General features: G+C 49.8%; 1 protein-coding gene across 2 annotated transcripts in view; it reads right to left on the minus strand.

Moving 5' to 3' along the window:
• ARID5B (AT-rich interaction domain 5B) overlaps positions 1–18,091 on the minus strand; it is a 124,645-nt gene extending 106,554 nt beyond the window's left edge. Inside the window, exons 1-3 of one of the 2 annotated variants that reach the window (XM_087766923.1) lie at positions 17,959–18,091; positions 17,483–17,743; positions 3,865–4,087 (exon numbers count right to left, since the gene is read on the minus strand). In XM_087766923.1, the coding sequence (XP_087623049.1) occupies positions 3,865–4,087; positions 17,483–17,743; positions 17,959–17,979 (505 nt within the window). In that variant the 5' untranslated portion in view covers positions 17,980–18,091. Of the gene's footprint in view, positions 1–3,864; positions 4,088–17,482; positions 17,820–17,958 lie in introns of those variants that run through there. The other variant, XM_087766922.1, reaches the window with a different exon arrangement.
• Between the last annotated feature and the right edge of the window lie 1,257 nt (positions 18,092–19,348).

The following is a 19,348-nucleotide window of genomic DNA, read 5'->3' on the forward strand; positions in this document are numbered from 1 at the left end:
TTTGGTGACTTCCCACTGGTTTACCAAATATGGGTATACAAGTCCATTTATTACAAAGAAAAATCCCCTAAATAATTCTAAAGACAAAAATAAATAACGAGCGGCCTTAGTAGTGAATGATTTAATCAGACCAATTCTTCTGGAAAAACAGGTTCTCATGTTCATTATGAATAATGCATTCCTGAGCAACTCTATTTTTATATGCTGCATTGTTGTTATTCTTTATTTTTTTCAACATTTGAAACAAATACTCAGAAAGTTATAAATAGTCTTAAGACATAAACTGCTAGCATTCAATATTGACATATTTGTAGTAAAGGAAAGAATGTATAACATAAATACCTCAATAGGCAGAAAGAAATAAGTCTTAAAATTCATTTTTCAGGCTGAAATCTTGAAGCTCACATGAAAAAATGCCATTGCTAGATCTTTTATTTAATACAGTCCTAAGGAAAAGTTCTGCATAATTCACTAGTGATAAAAACAATGGCATTTTACAGAAAAAAACCCAGTTTCTGCAGAAAAGAAAGGCAAAGAAAAAAGAAAAAGAGAAAAGAAGAAAAAAGAGACAAGAGGAAAAAGAGAAGGGGGGGGGGGGAGAGAAGAGAAAAAAGAGAGAACAAAAAAGGAGACAGAATTACCAAATCTGAATTAGGGTCAGCTTTCAATTATAGGTGTATGGCTTCTCTGGGTTGTGGATTAACCAGGTGTCGCCTTAGTTTTGGCTAAGCAAGTGCCACAGAGTGTATGGCACAGGGTATACGCTGCTCACACGAGGCCCCACTTTGCCTGGTTATTGTTTAAAGCTGCCCTGCTCCCAGCAGCAACGTGTTTAATTAAGTATGTTTGCCCAGTGCCACTTCTGTGGTTCTGTATCAGCCATGTTTTCATTTCACCCGGGTTATTTCACCCTTCACCACTCCTGGATAGCGTGTGAAACTGATTTTGTTTCTTCCATAAAGCTTTTTTGAGCTCTTTGGTAGGGATATAATTTCCTATTGCCTTCTACAAGCTTGGTTCAAAAACATCTAGTAGGAAAAATTTCAGAATCTACTCACTTTTACGGGATTTTTCTGTAATGGAAACATGCCATTTCATAGGAAAAAAGGGGTCGAGGAGATCACCTTGTTTATCTAGGCCTTTTCAACACCTGGTTTGGCAACTTCCTCATCTACAGCTGGGGTTAAACATAGGCATCACTACAGACTCATGCATGGCCTGCCAGACTAGCACAAGAAGGGGTTTGTTCCCTTTGGGTCCAAGATCTGCACAAAGCAGCCTGCCCCTTCACAGCCACCCCACTCTGCCCCGTGGGGAAGCCCTCCGTGAAACATCCCCATGGGCGCAGCACTGATGTACCTGATTAGGAGGGGAACCGTGCTGCAGCAGTGGGAAATGGTGGATGTGCAGGAGATCACCTCTCCATTTGGGCTGATTAGCCTTGCTAACATAGCTGTGCTGATGCTCTCACCTGAGGGACCTTTGCATGACAGCGCACTGCACTCCCTCACAGTTTACAATCCTATTTTAAGACAAAAATCACCCCATCTCATTGTGCTGGAGACCTACCACAGAAGTTATTGCTAGTAAATCATTGATCACTGCGGCTGAGCATTACTCTGTTGGCAAGATGCTGAATATTGGAAAAGGTCTGTGGGCACACGTCATTAACAGGCACTAAAACTGCCATTTTGACAGCAGAGGAGATACAACACCGGCAGCTCAAATCTCTATGCCCTGGACACTGCACGTTATGCTAGTGCCTTTGCCTACAGCTCAGGAGACAGCAATTCCCAGAGCGCAATGTCAACCTTGACCAATCACTCAGAATGAGAGAAGTAAATCTTCTTCAACTGGTGGGTGTTAAACCTCCATCCCATAGTTAAGCCAAACACCAGAGCGCATGGTTTGCCTACAGGACACAACCAAATAGGGCTGCTTCACAAGCCATGAAGATCACTGTTCTTCTCAGATACAGGAAGCAAAATATGCTTAAATTCTTTGGTCCTTCAAATAGTAAAAAAATCATCTTAGTACTAGATTTAAGAAATTTCTTTGATTGCCTTCCATAGGCTAGATCAGTTCTCTGTATCAACGTGCCTCATCAGCTATCGGTCTTCTTGACCCTTTGGTTTCACTCCCGCCAACCAGTCATGATGAAGAAAAAGGCAATCATAATCAAACATTAGTCAAAATACCCTTTTCTCCTGAAAAAAAAAAAAATCCAACAATCAAGCCAGAGCCACCAACCGAAAATGAGCAACATCAGAATGTGGGTTATCAAAACTATACCATATAGTTTGCATTCCATAAGCGCTTTCAGTATAACCCCTACTTTCAAAGGCTTAACATGCAACCATAAGCTTTAGGCTTAAAGACAATTTTCTTTGGCTCCTAGGGTAGATAACAGCAATTTCATAACTTACCACAAGGGGTTTTTTTGTTTGTTAAAAACAAAAACAAGAAAACATTAACACACAAAAGTTCCGTCTGAAAAACATTAAGATTCTTCTGACACAACAAACAAATGCAAATAAATGTAGTGCGTAAAGACGACGCCAGGGCAATAGCAGAGACAATTACTGCATGTAATTACGAACCAGAAGAAACCACACAGAAAAGCAAAGGAAAAGAGAAAGAATTGCACAGGTTATTTTTTTTCCTGGAGATGTAATGAAAAATAATATCAACTTCCAATTGTACTTTAATCTTCCAACCTACATATCTAATGGTGAAATGCAAGATTGACAAAATCACTTCACCATTTGATAAGATCAGAAAAACGAGATGCAGAAGATAAATCCGTCAAGGCGGATCTTCAGCTTAGTGTAACTTGGCTTCGATGCCAACAGTCGTGCCATTATAAAACCGAACTTGGCCCCGCGTCTCCTGTTCACGTAGGTACAAAAGCATTTCCTCACATGCATCAGCCGTAGCTTTTAATTTCTTACCTTTTCATGCACTGTGGCCTAAATTTGATGCTCTTCAACTTGGAACGTTTATTAAAAGCTTGGTACAACAGAGAAACGTCCCTGGGATGCACTTCAACGTGCCGTCTCTGACAGCTATTACGCATCCAAGGTCCTAATACCACAAACAGGCACGTTTATCAAGAGGAGACCCATCTCCCTCAGACCCCCACCATGGATTTTAGAGGTGGGAGTCCCTGTCCACCAAAGCAGCCCCAGAACTGCAAGCCTGTCTGCAACCATCTGAAGTAGCAGAGCTACTGTTTCACTCCCTAAAAACGGACAGGTCTATCTGGAGAGAAAAGCAGGGCCCCCACAGGTGGCCTACGCTGTATAGTAACATAAAGCTCACAGGGAAACACTACAGAAAGCTATGGAAGAGACATCTCCCTACTGAACGGACACGAAGCTGACCATACGGAGACAGGACAAGCACCAGGAGCAGGTGACAATCCTGCGCTTCCGGAAGGTGGGACGTGAGAAGCAAAAAGGCCTTTACTCTCCCTGGCCTGTTGGAGGAGGCCTTGGGAAGATGTGCCAGGCTCCTCTCCCCACAATGCACGCTCTGACCTGATCCCCCGGCCTGCAGAGCCCCAGGGAGATCCCTTGACAATTACTTGTGCGCGCATCTTCAGTGTTTGAGCCTCAGTGCTCAGGGACATGTCTACGGAGCAGACAGGTATCACAGAATTACCCCACGCTAATCTCGAAGGAGCGGCAATGAGCTCACCACCACCACCACCCATCCCGCTCAGGTACCTCATTGCCACGCCTCCGCCTGAAGCACAGACATACCTTGGGAATCGTCGACGGCTTGGCAGGATCAGGCTCATCCGCCTTCGAAAGACGCTCACCCACGGGCCCCTCCCCACAGGAGAAAGTAAGGGATACTCACCAAGGTCAGCCTTTTCCTTCAGGATGTCTTTGAAGTTCAAGCCGCTGTTGAGCGTGGATTGTCTGTATCTCGTCAAGGCCTCCTGCCCATTCTTCCCCACATCCATCGGCTTGACCGGCTCAGCCCGGAAACCACACTTCCACTTGGAGAAATCGGACTGTGCCCATTTTGCCAAGTCCTCAAGCTTCACAGTAACTTTCTCTGAAACAGCAATAACTTCATCCTGCAAGAAGTGGTCAAATGAGAATACAACACGTCACGCAGGACTCCATGATGACTGATAAACCCATAACGTCACCCCCCCTATAGGGTACCGGAAAAACCTATCTTGCTGTTGGCAGATTAATTATTCTGTAATACAGAATAGCTAGTACTTAATTTATTCTTCCTGCCACCTAAGTGGAAATATTAGTTGTTTACTTGAAGCAAATACACATGATCTAAAGACAATTTCTAGGACCGGGGCAATGATCCTAAAAGGCATTTGAAATGCAGGTTGCCAAATCACATTCTGTGTAACCCAAAGCCTTGAGGGAAAGTTTGTTTTTTAGGTGCAATTAGCTGCAAATGTAAAAATTCATGGCTGGATGACTAATGGTTATAGCTAGTCCTGAAATAAATGGACTAAGTAAATCTCAGATTCTTGGAACTCTGACTCACCAGAAAATTCCTGTGTTTATGGTACATTTTCCCTTGGCTTATATACAAATATTGAATTTAACTTTTGTCCTAAAAATTAAATAAAACTGTGATGTAATCCCAAAAGAAATACTACATAAATGTTATGTGCTTCCCACCAAAAGAAACTTGCACATTCTCATGTTTCTTAAAACCTTTTTCAAGATCAGAACTGTAATTTTTTTTCCCTTCTTAAACATACATTCTAAGAAAAGCACTTAAACTTAGTTTAGCCGCCAGAACATATACCCGAACTAAACAGCTCTAATTGCTGAATTTTATCCTTCCAGGAAACAATCAACTCCTCTCAGTCATGATGAATAAGCAGAATGTTTTATAGCTGACTCCAGTGAGCAAGGGCTCAAGAAAGCCTCAAAAAATAAACAAACAAACATACACACGCACATATCCAGCAAGATACACTCCAGATTTTTTTAGTTAAAACAACAGAAATAATTTATGCTGTAATGAGAGCTGGCTGCACACCACACCTTGCGCACCCCACATTTCTAGCACTAAATAAGGTCACAGGTTCTTGAAATAAATAAACCGGAATCCAATTTTTCTCTCAAATAAACACAAGTATTTGCAAAGGGGAGAGAAATTCTTTGAGTTATTAAACAAAGAGAAAAGCAGAATTGATTCTCTCTGTGTGTTTTTTTTTTTTCCACTGAACACATTCCTCAGGAAATAAAATACTGCTCAATAGGAAAAAAAAAAAAAAAGCTTTATTGTGATAAGTTACACACAATACAAAACCTGAAGTATCTCTAGTAAAAAAGCAGATCTGATATTCCAGTCTCCCTTATACAATACAAAATCATTTTATAAGCAGGCACCTTCATTACATTTAGTGCAATAACAAATATTTGGTCAGAAACTAACGGCATGCTTATATGCTAAGCAAGCTTGTAATAAAATCTTTTCCTTTATCATTGCACAGCGTTAAGAGCTTCCACCGAACAACAAACAATAACGGTGATGTTTTAAATCTCTGTTTATGACAAACGTCAATACTTTGTAAACAAGCGTTGGGTACTACAAAGTACAATTTCAATGGATGGTTTCACCCAATTTCATTACACCATCCACTTGAAATAAAAAAGCTGTAGTTGCTATGCATTTTATAGCTATTACACAGTGATTATTAAATGTCAGGATGGAAAAAAAAAATACATATATATAAATATCAGCCTGCCTGCAGACAGTCTCAGCAATTTCTGGATGAAGTCCTCTTTTAGGATATTGGATACCATCACCAGCTACTACACAATTTCTAATATTCAACACTAGAGAAATCTATTTAGCAGCAGTTTTAAAAAAAACTGACTTGGAGATCAGACGTGTTTTTGGTTAAAATATTATTTTCCAAATAGCTCTCATGATCAAATTATTATGATTTCAATTACTAGTTTCTTCATATCCTTTCCAAGAACTGGTATGACTAATTTTGGCTGGCATACAAAGTAAGCTGAGCAGACAATTTATTAACCAAAAGAAAAGTACAATCACTATTACATCATCAATGAATAAACTTGTTTTCGAGAATACAACCTTCACACACACGCACATGATGTGTACACAGGAAAGGAAAAAAAAAAAAAAAAAAAAGAGAGAAGCTCTACTGTAACAAGGGCGAAGCGATGCCGGCACACTCGCCAGCTCTGCTCAGGCTGCCATGGAGGGGGAACTGGAGAGGCAGGAGCAGGGGGAGAGGTGGTTTTTGAGGGGCAGGGGAGAGCACACCCCAGCCATATGCTTTCTGTGGCAGCGGCACGGCCATGGCCATGAAAACATGTGGTGTTTAGCATCCCCACAGTGATGTGAGGGGCCAGGAAAGACCCCGCAAAACCACCGTTGTGCACTTGCCTCAGCCCTTCACAAAATGGCACTGGGACTCTAAGTACAGCTGCCATGGTGCAAAGGGGTGCCCAGAATGGCACCACAGAGCAGCTGAGCACACAAGTGGAGTGCATGAATATAAAATACAAAAGAAATTCAGGCTGTCACTGCCTGACAGAGGTTGTCTGCCATGACAGAGGTTGTGGGCCGAAACCCCGCCATGCAGGTCGTACTAGGCGATGGCTCCTTGTCAGGGCCGCCCCGTCACCCCTGCGGCAGCTGTGTCCCCAAGGGCACCCAGTCCTCGTCACCCCTGCAGCAGCCATGTCCCTAAGAATGCCAGGCTGGCCCCCAAATCATGTGGGATCACCTGAGGAGGGTGGTTGACTGCAGATCACACACTCATGGCTGCTAGGCTGGGCCTTGTGCCACTGCTGGCAGCACCCGCCTCATGGCTGTCAGGCCAAGAGGGCCCGTCTCGCACCTGCTGTAACTGCAGCTCCACTGCCATCAACCCCGCCAAAGGCCAGGGCTGTTCCTAACATTAAAGTCACCGCTGTGGGGTTTCAGGGTCGCCCCCGATGGACTCGGGGCTGAGGCCGGGCCTGGCCTGCAGAGGCGATGGCCCCAGGACAAGCCCCTTCTGAGGGAGGCCGGGCAGTGCTGCCTCTCCAGCACCCGGGAGCGCCCAGCCATCCTCCACACCAGCACTGGCCTCATCTCCTCCCCTTGTACCGCCAGTGACCACCATGGCTGCACCAGGGAAACACGGCCAAGTTCGATTTTAGCCAGAAAACAGAAAAATTACCCTATATATTTTAGGGCCTGCCTTGGGTCACCCTGCCCTACATGCAGTGGGACTGGGTAGACCTGATCTCTCTCGCCGTTCATTTTTTGAGCTGTTGCTCCTTTTCGGCCCAATTCAGAGTCAACTGGCCACGTCCTCCCCGACTCCCACATACCACAGCGGTCATGTGTTGGACCATGGTCCCCCTCCGAGGGCCGCTGCCTACGCCGATCCCGCCACCGAGGGACCGCACCTCCAGAGACGTTTTCACCCCGGCACCTCATCATACAAACACCGTCACCCAGCAAAACATGGCAGGTAGCTTCAGTCCCTTCTTTCTGAGGAGCCCGAGCCACGGGCAGCTTCCAGAGAGGCTGCCTTCCCCAAATCTTGGCAGTTTTCTAACACAAGAGGTCATCTGCCCCAACGCCACCCAGACAGAGGTTACCCAACTATTTCATCAGCTCTGGGATTTCGACGCACCTTGCCAAGCTTTCACACATCCTTAAGCAACCTTTCCAAGTGCTCAGACCCAAACCATGAGTCATGGGGGGTTTTTATTGTTTTTTTGGAGCAGCAGGTGACAAAACAGTCCCTTCTCCTTTTTTGTTAAGCAAAAATATCTCACAGCCCTGTGTCACAACAAAAGTTGCTTCAGGACCTGCAGGGCTCTGCCAGCCAGTTGAGCTCCCATAGCCATTCGGTGTCAACTGCTGCGCACCTACTGCCACGGCCCTTCTAGAGAAACCTTTTCTAATGAGATGACAAAGGAATACAGATGTTGAATAAATAAAAACCAGGTACACGGTGACACATGACTAACAAACCTTTAGAAGATTAAAGAAATCTGCTGTATAACCTTCATGTCATTCATAATTATATCTCCGTGTAAACATGAAAAACCACCCACGTTGCATACAGTATTCATATATATATATCTATACAAAAATCAACTCGTCGTGTATTAGCTATGCTCTGAAGCGATATGTTTATGAGGTCTCCATTGCGTGGTTAAGTCTTTAATTGCAGTCTTTTCCTGCTACAGCAAGGTGAGCTTTGCAGGAGGAAACAGCCAGCGCCGATTTCAGCTCTGCTCAGGAATGAGATTTATCTGGGATGCGCCTTTTCGGACGTTGACCAACCAATGACAACGCTTTTCCCAGCCACAAAGTTGTCTACATCTTGAAATAAGTACTGACTATAAAAAGAGGCACTTTTTCTTCTGTTTCTATAAAAGCGGGTATCTAGTCAGCCTATAATTTTAGCCCATCTTACAAGACTCCTGAGCAAAGTACGATACTTTCACCTATCAAGTGGGAAATGGGGAGATGGGTTTGTATCACCATCTTTCTTAACTTTCTCATCCCTCTCTTGTTTTTTAAGAGCTTATTGGATTTGCATTTTCAGAGAAATCGTCCAGGGAGAAGGGGACAGTATCTTCTCGAGAGCCGTTATGCTTAAATATTATGTCACTGTTGTCTGAGCAACCATCACAGCCTCCTAAAAGCACAGAATGCTATATTGCCTGACTCAGCAGATGGTTGAAATACTTACATTCAGGGAAAGAGGTCAGGTAGTTAGAATAGTTTAAAGCAGATGATTATTTTTTAGAAGAAATATTAACTCTTACAAGGCAGGGAGTCACAGGGTAGCACAGGGAGGTCGTACATCTTGATTGCACACTCGCATACGGTACGTCACAACTCCTCACTCATTGCCAATAACGAGGAAAGATTTACATTTTAGAGACGCCGAGGCAGCCCTAAAAGAATTACGGCGGCCGAGATATCTCAAAATTTTGACGTGCTGAGACTGTTTTCACTCCAGTGCTTCCAGAGGTCATTTAAGGAATTCTGGAGGGCACGAGCGAGTCAAACACCTGCTTGGCTGTCTCCTAACATCAAATACATGGCCTAGACAGAAACAGGAGATGTACTGCAAAAACTCTTGCCGATAATTACAGAAGACACTGTGTGTCATTTATCTGATCAGTACAATTTGCATCAGAAAACATCTTCAAGCCTTTTTACTGAAACCTTTAGCATGGTAGATAGCTCGGGATGCATATTTACAACCCAGTACATTGCCGATGAAAACACATTCATCCACGGGAGCAAAAAATACAGTGTGACTCTTACGGACTGCATTCACTGAGGATAATAGAACTGCATATTACATTTGGGCATAAAGGCCTCTATTATTCTGGGATTTTTAACATCCCATGTATTTTTTAGGTTTTTGTGATTTAGGTGAAAAGGACCTTCCTGTACCTTGCACGACAACACTGTTCTCACCCTGGGAATCTGGTTCCTTGCTCTAGATCCCTTTGAGGAGAGGAAGGTCAGCGTTGCAGAGGTGAAGAAAGGAAGGAGTGGGCTTATTGGAAACAAGCCCCTCTCCTGTAGCAATGCATTTACCTGGGTGTTTGAGGAAAGTACCATCACCCTTACTTGACACGATAGTCAAACCAAAAGGTCCTGTTAGCAGACAGTCTATAGTCCAGAGCTCTTCTCTGCCATACAGACGCTACCGGGGCTCTAGGACAGTGGTGGTAACCAGGTCATCTCAATTCAGTCCTAATCCACTTGCCAAAAGTCACTCAGGTTCACCTGGACCCAGGTCTCCAGAGTCATCTCCTACAAGCAGCACTTCACCCAAGCTTTCCTCCACGGACCATATTCAGCCCTAAAGGGGCAGAGAACATTTGTACAAGCCTGCTTTGCTCTCAGAAACTTCCTCCAGAGTAAGAAGGTCCCGTCTGCCTGCTGCCTGCTGAGGACTGGGCGTATACATGGCGTTGTTTAAGACCGCAGGATCACAGACTAGCTAAAAAATCGTGGCTGCGTCATAGAAAAGGTCTGGCTCTGGGAAGTACCCAGTTCAACCTCCCTACAAGGCACACGAAGGACTCTCCTGCCATCCACTCCCTTATTACATATTGCTCTTCCAGTACAACCTTTCTAAGCAGGCTGGAGACCTGGGGAGCCGGGGCACAGCTCCGCCAGGCTGCTCCCGTTCTGCAGGTGGGATCACTGAGTGACAGGGAAGCCTCACAAGAGGCTCCAGCGCTTGGCACGGGCAGGGGCAGCTTTCTTTCCCTCTTTCCCTGCCCCAAGTGCCTCATTTGGTGCTGTCTCCTCATGCATCCCCAAGCCCAGGGTAGACAGAGGTGTCCCGAAGGATGCGCGGAGCAGAACTGACCGCTGGGGTCTCGGCCTGCAATGCTCCCCGGAGATGCCAGTGTGCAGGGACCTACAGAGACCACTGCTCTCCACCCATGAACCTATGGGGAGAGCCTTGAGAATGGAAACATGCACAGCCCAGGAATTTACCTGGCACACAGGAGAATTTTAAAGAGGCCAAGGCAGAACCTTTTGTCTGTTAATCCTTCGCTAATTACTTTAAAGGGCTATAATGATCTCGTTAAATTCAGGTGACAGGTATTTCCCCAGCCTACTGCGCTATTTCCCCAGCCTAAGCCACACAGAGCTGTCCGAAACTCACGCCGACGGAGAACGCTACATCCAGACGTGTTCACCCCGTCTGCCAGGGTCCAAAACCCAAAAGAAGAGACCAAGATAAAGAACACAAGTGAAGCACGTGATGTCCTATGACATTCGCTTTCCCTTGAATTAGCAAGCAGCTTGTTTTGTGTGGCTCAGTGTTTCCAAAGCGAGACACGCAAAATGTCCTGGGGCAGGGCAGCGCCACGTTTTTGTAGGATGCTTTGTGGGATACTGGTACACCTGGGCCAGAAGTGGGATGGAGACAGAGCACACAGAGGGATGGCTGTGAGCAGCTAGACTTGACATTTCTACTGCAAGCCTCCTCCTTCATTTCTGGGGTGTTTTTTTCTCCCTCCTCCCGCTCCCGAGCAGAGGTTCAAATTGAATTTATATCTGTCATTGCAGATAGAAGTTCTGACCAAAGAGAAAATAGGCTTCAGTCAAAATGTTTTCCCGTCAGATAGCTCGCAGATCCCGAAGAGTTGTTTTAGTTTAGGCAAGCTGACAAGCAATTCATTCCTAATTTTGCCTACTACAGTTACAGTTCGAAAAGCTTTCCTCGTAGATTACATAATTACATTTTTCTTAACAAGGAGTACATTGCATTAGCAGGTTTAAATTATGCAAGCTTATTCTTTTGTCTTTTGTTATATTGTGTTCTATTGTGCTGGTGAAACAATATGTGCTTTAATTAGCAAATATCTGTAAATAATTTACTTGCTTTTCATACAGCAGAACAATGGAGCCAATTTTCACATACATCCACTGAGCATGTCTAGGGGGTTTCTTGCCAGAACCTTCCATTGTTCAGTATCTGTATCAATCTGCCCATCATTAGCAGCTAACGTTCAACAGCCCAGGAAGAAATTAAAGTTTTGGCCCCTGGGAGCAGCCCCAAGCCCCCCAAACCCGAGGCTACGCTTTGCAAAGAAAGATTAAAATATCCAGAAAATGAAAACAAACTCTTTTATTATCTATAACCCTGGCACCTCCGCATAGAAACATGGATGCCTGCCAAGCATTAAGGTCATTGGATTAATGCCATAAAATGCCGATGTTCATCTGACCTTCTGACTGCATTTTAGCTACAAAATAAAAAGCTCAACTTGATACGACACTATGAATCACGCGAGACGTCTAGTCTCTGCAGGGTTAATGCTGGGTGTGAACCCACAGTGCACACGCACAAACACACACACACACACACAAAGAAAAAAGCTCTTAAATCAAGAGTGGATGACTGTTCGGAGACTTAAGGCATTGTTATTTTGAATGCGAATGAAAGGGCCAGAACAAGCATTGCAAGAATATTTCAATTATGTATTTCCCAGAACTACATCTCTGAGCAACTAATGCAAATATTGCTCCCACAGCAGTAGAACTTCTTCCCGAATAAAAGCATATAAGAGCTTGAATCAGAACATACTTTCTGTATCGTTCGCATATTGTTTGAATATTATTAAAAATGCAAAATCTATGTATGCGTTACTCTCCTGAGCAATACAGTAATTATGATTAAGGGACAAGCAGCACAAAAAGAGCCAATTTATCTTACTTGTGCTTAGGAATACTATTGTGTAACTAAGCAACTAAAGACAAAATATAGTCTAATTAATTCACTCCTATGCTTATTTAAAAGACACAATTAGAACATTTTTATTTTCCAGCCTGCACAGTATCTCAACATGCTTGAGGGTGTACCATGTGAGGCCTATTATTCTCCAAAGACAAGAGTTTAATGTTTAGTGCCACTGATCAGACTGGGAACAGCAACTCTGGAGAGCAGTGGGTGTATTTTACAGTCTGAGTGCACTGGGAAGCAGAGGGAAAGGGGAAAAAAGTTAAAAAATAATGAAAAAAAAAAAAAAAAAGGAATCTGCCTTAAGTGACCAGATCTGCCAGATTGCTGGCTAATGGCTAGCAACATGTGGCTTCTCTGAGTAATATCATTGCCCTCTCCCTCCCTTGCCAGCATATGCTACTGGTGGCGAGAGAGATAAAAATATACAGAGTGGATATGCAATTACCAAAACCATGATATTTTATGACAAATGCCATTTCTCTAACACTGCTATTACAGTGCGCCTGATTTCCAAAGCTGAATTAATTTGAGCAAGTGTACATTGGAGATTGATGCTATTAGCATGATTTTTAAAGCACCCTTTAATAATCATAATCTGCATGTTTGAAACGTGTTGTCATTACCAGTGTTGACAGATACGAGCATGAGGCACACACCGTGGAGACTAAAACGGGGCGGTTCGCATTTCAAATAAGAGTGTACAGATTCCTACGTCTCTCAAAAAAAAAAATCTATTTCTGTGCAAAGGGAGTAGCACATTTTTCAAGGAGGGGTGGCGATACACCACCAGCAGTGTAAGCGCCCGCGCTCGGGCCAGCCTGTGCTACCTTTACACGCTGGGGTAGGACCTCAGAGAGTCCCTTGGAAATGAATCAGGCTTTCGAGGGATGCTGTGAGCATCTGTCCCGAAATGAAGAGAGAACAAACCCACTGCCTCCCTTAACTTTCTTGAAGAATCTCTTCTGCAGTTATAAATGACATACATTTATGGAGTGACTTTTTTTTTTTTTCCTTTCCCTCAATTAGTCTGAAAATGCAAAATACTGCTAGGGAAATAATTACAGGAAACTAGCTCTCTCCTCTCCTCTGTATGAGCAACGCTTACTCATGTAAATTACTTGCATGAGTAAGGGTTATTTGCAAGGGGAAAAGCATTGCATCAGATCCCCAGTTTGGGAGAAGAGATGAAATCAACATGAGTTCGTAGTAAACTTAGCTCCTGATGAATGAACCAAAGGCAGATCCCCACCGACTGTCCAGCCTCAGCAGAAGCAGCATTCATGACAACGCAGGGCAACGCAGGAAACGTCATACCAGGCAAAATAAATTAGCTGTTTGTTTGGGGTTTTTTAGGAATTGTACACATCACATCAAATACCATCCCTGGATTTAATGAGCATCGGCTTTGATATATATTTTTAAGCCCAGTCTAATTAATGCCAACACCTTTAAAAACATGAAAATAGAAGGCACTAACAAGCATTTTGCTCTAGAACTGCTTCTACAAAGGTCAGTTGTTCCACAGCCCCACGCCACCCCTTGGAGCAGAGAGGAGTAAATGAGGCTGGAGGAGGATTCGGCCAGGACCCCGTGGGCTGCAGGACTCGGGGGCTGAGCCCACCTCACGCCCTGAGGCTGAGCCCACCTCGTGCCCCCTGAGCACCGTGGGTCCAGGGCGCTGGGGACCGGGCAGGGGCTTCCTACTTCTCACAGTTGGGCGCCGGAAAATCTGGGGGTCTGCTTTCCGCATGCACCCCATGAAACTGTTTCAAGCGTGACAGTGTGCTCTTACAGCCGCTCCCCCCCAGCCTTCACAGCCCCCCGAGCATCCTCCTCTGAGCCCCGCGCGAGGCGCCTGCCGTCGCAGAGGTCTTCCCTTCCCACGCTGGGGGTGACACGGGGGACTGCGCTGGCCCAGGAGTGGCCGAGAAAACCAGGGCAAGGCGGTGATTTCCTCCGACAAAACAGATACTTTCCCCATTTAGATGGTGGCCCTCTCGGGAACAGAGGACAGCCACTTTTTCCCTGCTGGAGGGAAGGGGGAGAAGGCTGCTCCCACTCTCCGACCAGCGCTGCACCTGCTGCAGATTTTGGGTTTGATGGCGAGGTCAGAGGCACCACGCCTGGGCCCCTGTGTTTTAAAAGCAGCAACAAAGTTTTCAGTGTAGTAGAGCAAAACTCTTCTAGCTCACCTAACCACATCCCCAAAGGCACCATCGCCCTCACAAAAATGTCTCCGCTGCTCCTGCATAGCAAGACCACTGGTCTGAACCTGATGCCAGAGCTGGTCCTAGCCTCTCCACACGTGTTGCTCTGGGATGTGATGAGCATCGGGGGCCAGGAGCGCTCGTACTGGCCCCATCCCACATTTGCCATCCACTGAGTGTCCCCAGGAAGCAACCTCTGGCTGGCTTCTGGGGCCGAAGAAGAGTTCCTCGGCCGTGCTTACAGGTGTGCTCAGCCTTCGGCGGAGGGAGGGGTACCTCGGCAGAAGCACACCTGGGCTTGAACCCTTCGCTGGGTCTGGGCCCCAGCGTATGGAAACATTGGCTTCTAGCAGCAGTCAGGGTTATATTTAAGTCTGGATGATGAATTCAGCTAGCTATAAAAAGACTTATATTTACACTTATCACTGATTAGCTCAAACATTTGGCAATCAGATAAAATACGCCATCAGAAATTTCTGAGTAACAGAAGCATTACATACCTCCTCGCTTCTCCTCCCTCCCCGCAGCCACTGGCTGAATATTGTCACAGTGTCAATGCTGCTATTATAGAAAACAGCCAGCGAGCTGCTTCTATTAATCATGCCGCTAGCGCAGGTAGCTGCTAGTGACTATGCCTAAATCTCTGGTGGGCTCGATCGCAAGCCTGTGATTTCACCACCGGCTCCCCTCACCAACAATTTTATTGACAGCGAGCGCCCCTGTCGCCCTTTGCCTCGGACACCGCAGATCTGCAACACCCACTGAAGCGCCTGTTTCTTCACCCCCGCTCCCTGAATGCAAAGCAAGGTGTTTTACCCCCTCGGCAGTCCCATGCCGCGAATAAGGTCCACCCTGACGGCTATAAGCCACCTCTCACTCAAGAGCTGCGCCTCCTCCCGCAGAAGGAGCCCAGCCCGGAGTTCGGAAGCCTTGTGACCCCCGAGGCGGCCCTGCTGCCCCTTTGGGGACAGATACAGTCGTCATTTACGTAAGGAACCGCCACCGCGGGGTGGTGAGGTGAAAGAGCCGCCCTGTGCGCCGATGCAGCCGGTTACCCCCAGACAGCGCTTCGCAAAGCGCCAGCCAGCGCCCGGCCTTTTGTCTCTCGGCTGCTTGTGCGTCCCTGAGCAGAATTCGGATCGTTCCAAACTATTAAAAATCGATAATAAAAAAAAAATCATTCCCATGTCTATAAACAAGTTAATGGAGTAAGTGAAAACAAAGTACATTTCTTAATGGGAGTGTTATGTTGCCCTCTCTAGGCCCTGGCTCTCAGTGCCGGTTTCTGTAGGCTCCCTGCCAGAGAAGTATCACTCAGAGCTGTTGCTGTTGCTGCTGCTGCTGCTACTCTGCTAATGAATGACTAACTTAGGCCAGAGGGGAAATGACATCACCGGGGTGTAAAACACAACTGCATTAGGAAACTTTTTACCTGCTTTACATTTGTCATAATTATTCTACACAATACAACCGGCATTTGCATAATTTCAAGGCGTGCCATTATCTTAATTGAAAATTGTTTTCATATGGTTGAATAATGCAGAATGACATCAGTTAAAGCCCCAATGAAATGCACAAGTATAATCACACGGCTAATTACTAGCGGTGTTTGCATGTAAAAATAAATAAAATTGTGCATATTATTAGGAAGGTACATGCAGCTGAGAACTCTCGTACCGGAGCAGCGTTTTACTCGTAATGGTAGGATTAATTTTCTCTGATGTTCCTACCACAGTAACATGAGCTGATCATTAAGGCATATTAAAATGATTTGTGTCTCTTTCCCTACCCCCCACCCCCCTTCCCAAATATCTTCCATTTTACACACACACACACACACACGCATGCGAGGCACACACAGGCACAGTTTTAAATAGTCACCACGGGCAATTTCAGAGCATCCATTGCTCACTGTCATCTCCCTGATTCTTAGGAAAAGGCCCCCTTATCTCAGCGGCACGCACAAAAAATTAAAGTGAAGAGGTGGCAGCGAGCGAAGGTGCCTCTGAAACGCGTTTCGACTGCGTACGCGTGTGTACGGGTACGCGGCACGTCGGCACCTATAGCCACGCGTGACTCCGAAAGCAGCCCCGGCGGACAGCCGCCCCTCCTTGTCCCCACACACCCCCCGCCCCGGCATCTCCAACAGAAGTTACCTCAAAACACCTCGCCCCCCCCCGCTCGGTTTCCAGCCCCTCTCGGGGACCCTCCCCATCCCCGCAGCCCTTTCTGGGTACCTCGTCCTTCCCCCTCCCCAAACCACGCACCGTGCCCAGGCAATACATTTGAGAAGCAAATAACGGGAGGGAGCGGGGGGGGAGGGGGGGGGGAGCGGGGCGGGAAGGGCGGGGGGGGCGCAACCCGCGCGGCTTCGCGGCCCCATCCCGGGCGGCGCGGGGCGGGCGCGGGGCCGCGGCGGGGCCGCGCGGGCGCCGGCGGTGGGTGCCGGCGCGCAGCGCGTTTGCGCCGGCCGCACGGCGGCTCCGAAATACGCCCAGGCATATCTGCAAGTTATTTGAATGTATTATTCCCGTACCTGTCATTTATCACTTTATTCAACACGTCCCTGCCAGCTCAATAGCTTTTGATCTCCCTCAGCCTCCATTTCGTAATTTCCGCCCTCTTAAACATATCGAATACTAAAAAAAAAGCCCCGAACAATATCGAAATCCCCCCCCCCCCCGTTTTTATTTTCCTCTTTTCTGTGTGTTTTGGGGTTTTGTTTTTTTCCTTAACGAAGCAGGCGGAGGGCAGGGCGAGCCCCGCACGCACTCCGCTGCCCGCCGGGCCGGGGCCGCCCCGCAACCCCGACCTCCCCCCCCCCCCCCCGCCCGCACAAGTTCCCGGGCAGCGCGCACCGGAGCGCCCCGACGGCGCGGCCCCTCCGCGCTGCCCCGCCACGCATAGGGGGGAGGGGGACGCGGGGGGGGGGGGGGGGGTAGCCGAGCCCGGGCATGCAGGGGGGGACGGGCGCGGGGAAGGGGGTGAGGGGGGGGGCCGGCGCTGCGTTTACCACCTCGCCATGGTCACTGGTCCTGCCCTGGGGGGTGTCCTCGGGGAGAAAATAAAGTTTGGCGCTGGAGAGAAGTTGCCGGCTGGTGCGCTCCTCCCAGAGCAGCTGCAGCTCCGCGATGCAGGCGGGCTCCTCCGCGCGGCACCGCACGAAGAAGAAGTCGCCGAGGGAGAGGACCCGCGCCCGGCCGCCGCCGCGGCGCTGGAAGCGGAACGCCCTGTAGAAGACGTAGGGGCCGTGCGAGCCGCACGGGGCGCCGACCCACTGCGGGGAACAACAACACGGCAGCGGCATCAGCGCCGGCTCCGCGCCGCGCCGCGCAGCGCCGCGCAGGAGGAGGGCGGAGGGCGGGCGGGGAGGGAGGGAGGGAGGGAGGAGGGGAGGGGAGGGGGCGCGCAGCGGCGCGGAGGCTCCGCGGCGGCGGGGGCGGGGCGCGCGGGGCGGCGGGGCGCGCGGGGCGGCGCGGGGCGGCGCGGTACCTGCAGTGCGCTGCGCTCCATCGCGGCTCCGGCGTGATTGAACTCAACATTCTCCCAAACTTGTTGGCGTGAATGGAGCCCGGCAGGTCCTGGCAGGGCGAAGCCGGCCCCGCCGCCCGCCGCCCCCCGCCGCCGCCGCCCCCGCGCCGCCCCGCCGCCGCCGCCGCCCCCCGCCCCGCCGCGCGCGGCGACGCCCCCCCCGGCGCCCGCCCCCCGCCCCGACGCCCCGCCGGCGCCCCGCCGCGCCCCGCCGACGCCGACGCCCGACGCCGGCCGGGCCCCCGACGCCCGCCCCGGCCCGGCAAAAATGCCGCGGGGCGGCGGCGGGCCCCGGGGGGGAGGCGCGGGGCCGGCGGGGCGGCGGCGGGGCCCCCCGCGGCGCCCGGCGATTTTTGGGGGGCCGAAAGGGCGGGCGGGCGCGCTGCGGATCTGACAGGACCTGCCCGTATATGTCTAATATAAAGACCATTTCCTGCGGCGCGAGGGGCGCTGCTCGTCCCCGCGCGCGCCCGGCGGGGCCGCCGCGCTCCCACCGCCGGGCCCTGCGGAGCGGCGCGGAGGGCGGGGAGCGGGGGCCGCCCGCCCGCCGGTGCCCCCCGCGGGCCCGGCCGGCCGCCGCGGCGGCCCGCGGAGGGCGGGCGGCTCGCCCGTGATTTATCTATCGGTTTTCCCCGGGAAAGGGGGAAAGTGGGTTATCGATTATATAAACACATCAATATTCATGCGCCGCCGCCGCCGCGCTGCGCGGAGGGACGCGGCGCGGCGAGGAGGAAAGGACGAAACCGCGGGGGGGCGCGGGCACGGGCGCGCTCCCTCCGCGGCCGCGGAGCGCGCAGCGGGACGTGCCGGCACTGCTGGTCCCGCTGGAGCCGCCGCCGCAGGGGCGGGATGGCTCCGCGGGCGCGGAGGGGCGCGGACCGGCGGGCAGGGCGGCTACGCGCCCCGCGGAGGGGGGCGGCCTCTCACCTGCGCGCCCCCTCCCCGCCGGCGGCGCCGCACGTCGGGGACAGCCGCGGGCTCTGCGCATCCCGCGGAGCCGCAGCCGCGGGCAGCCCCGGCGAGGGAGGGGAGGGGATGGGGGGGCAGAGCCGGCTCCGCGGGCGCAAGCGGCACCGCACCCGCGCAGGGTCCGCCCGCAGCGCCGGGCACGGAAAGTTTCCATCGGGGGGCCCGAGAGCTGCAGTCCCGCAGGTAGATGCCGCTGCAGCCGGCGGCGGTGCGCGGCCCTCCGCGCCCGCGGAGCCCCCACCCGCCCTGGTCAGTGCCGGGCGGGTCAGTTTGCGGGGGGTTCTGCTCTTTCCACCCGTTTCCGCGCCAGCGCAGCCAACCGCGGCTTCGCGGGGCGGGGGGGAGCGGTGCAAAGCGGCTCCGCGGGGACCTGCCTTCCCTC

This window comes from Nipponia nippon, unplaced genomic scaffold (assembly GCF_047370975.1).
Source record: "Nipponia nippon isolate SJK-2023a ecotype South Korea unplaced genomic scaffold, ASM4737097v1 scaffold_3, whole genome shotgun sequence".
NCBI lineage: Eukaryota > Metazoa > Chordata > Aves > Pelecaniformes > Threskiornithidae > Nipponia > Nipponia nippon.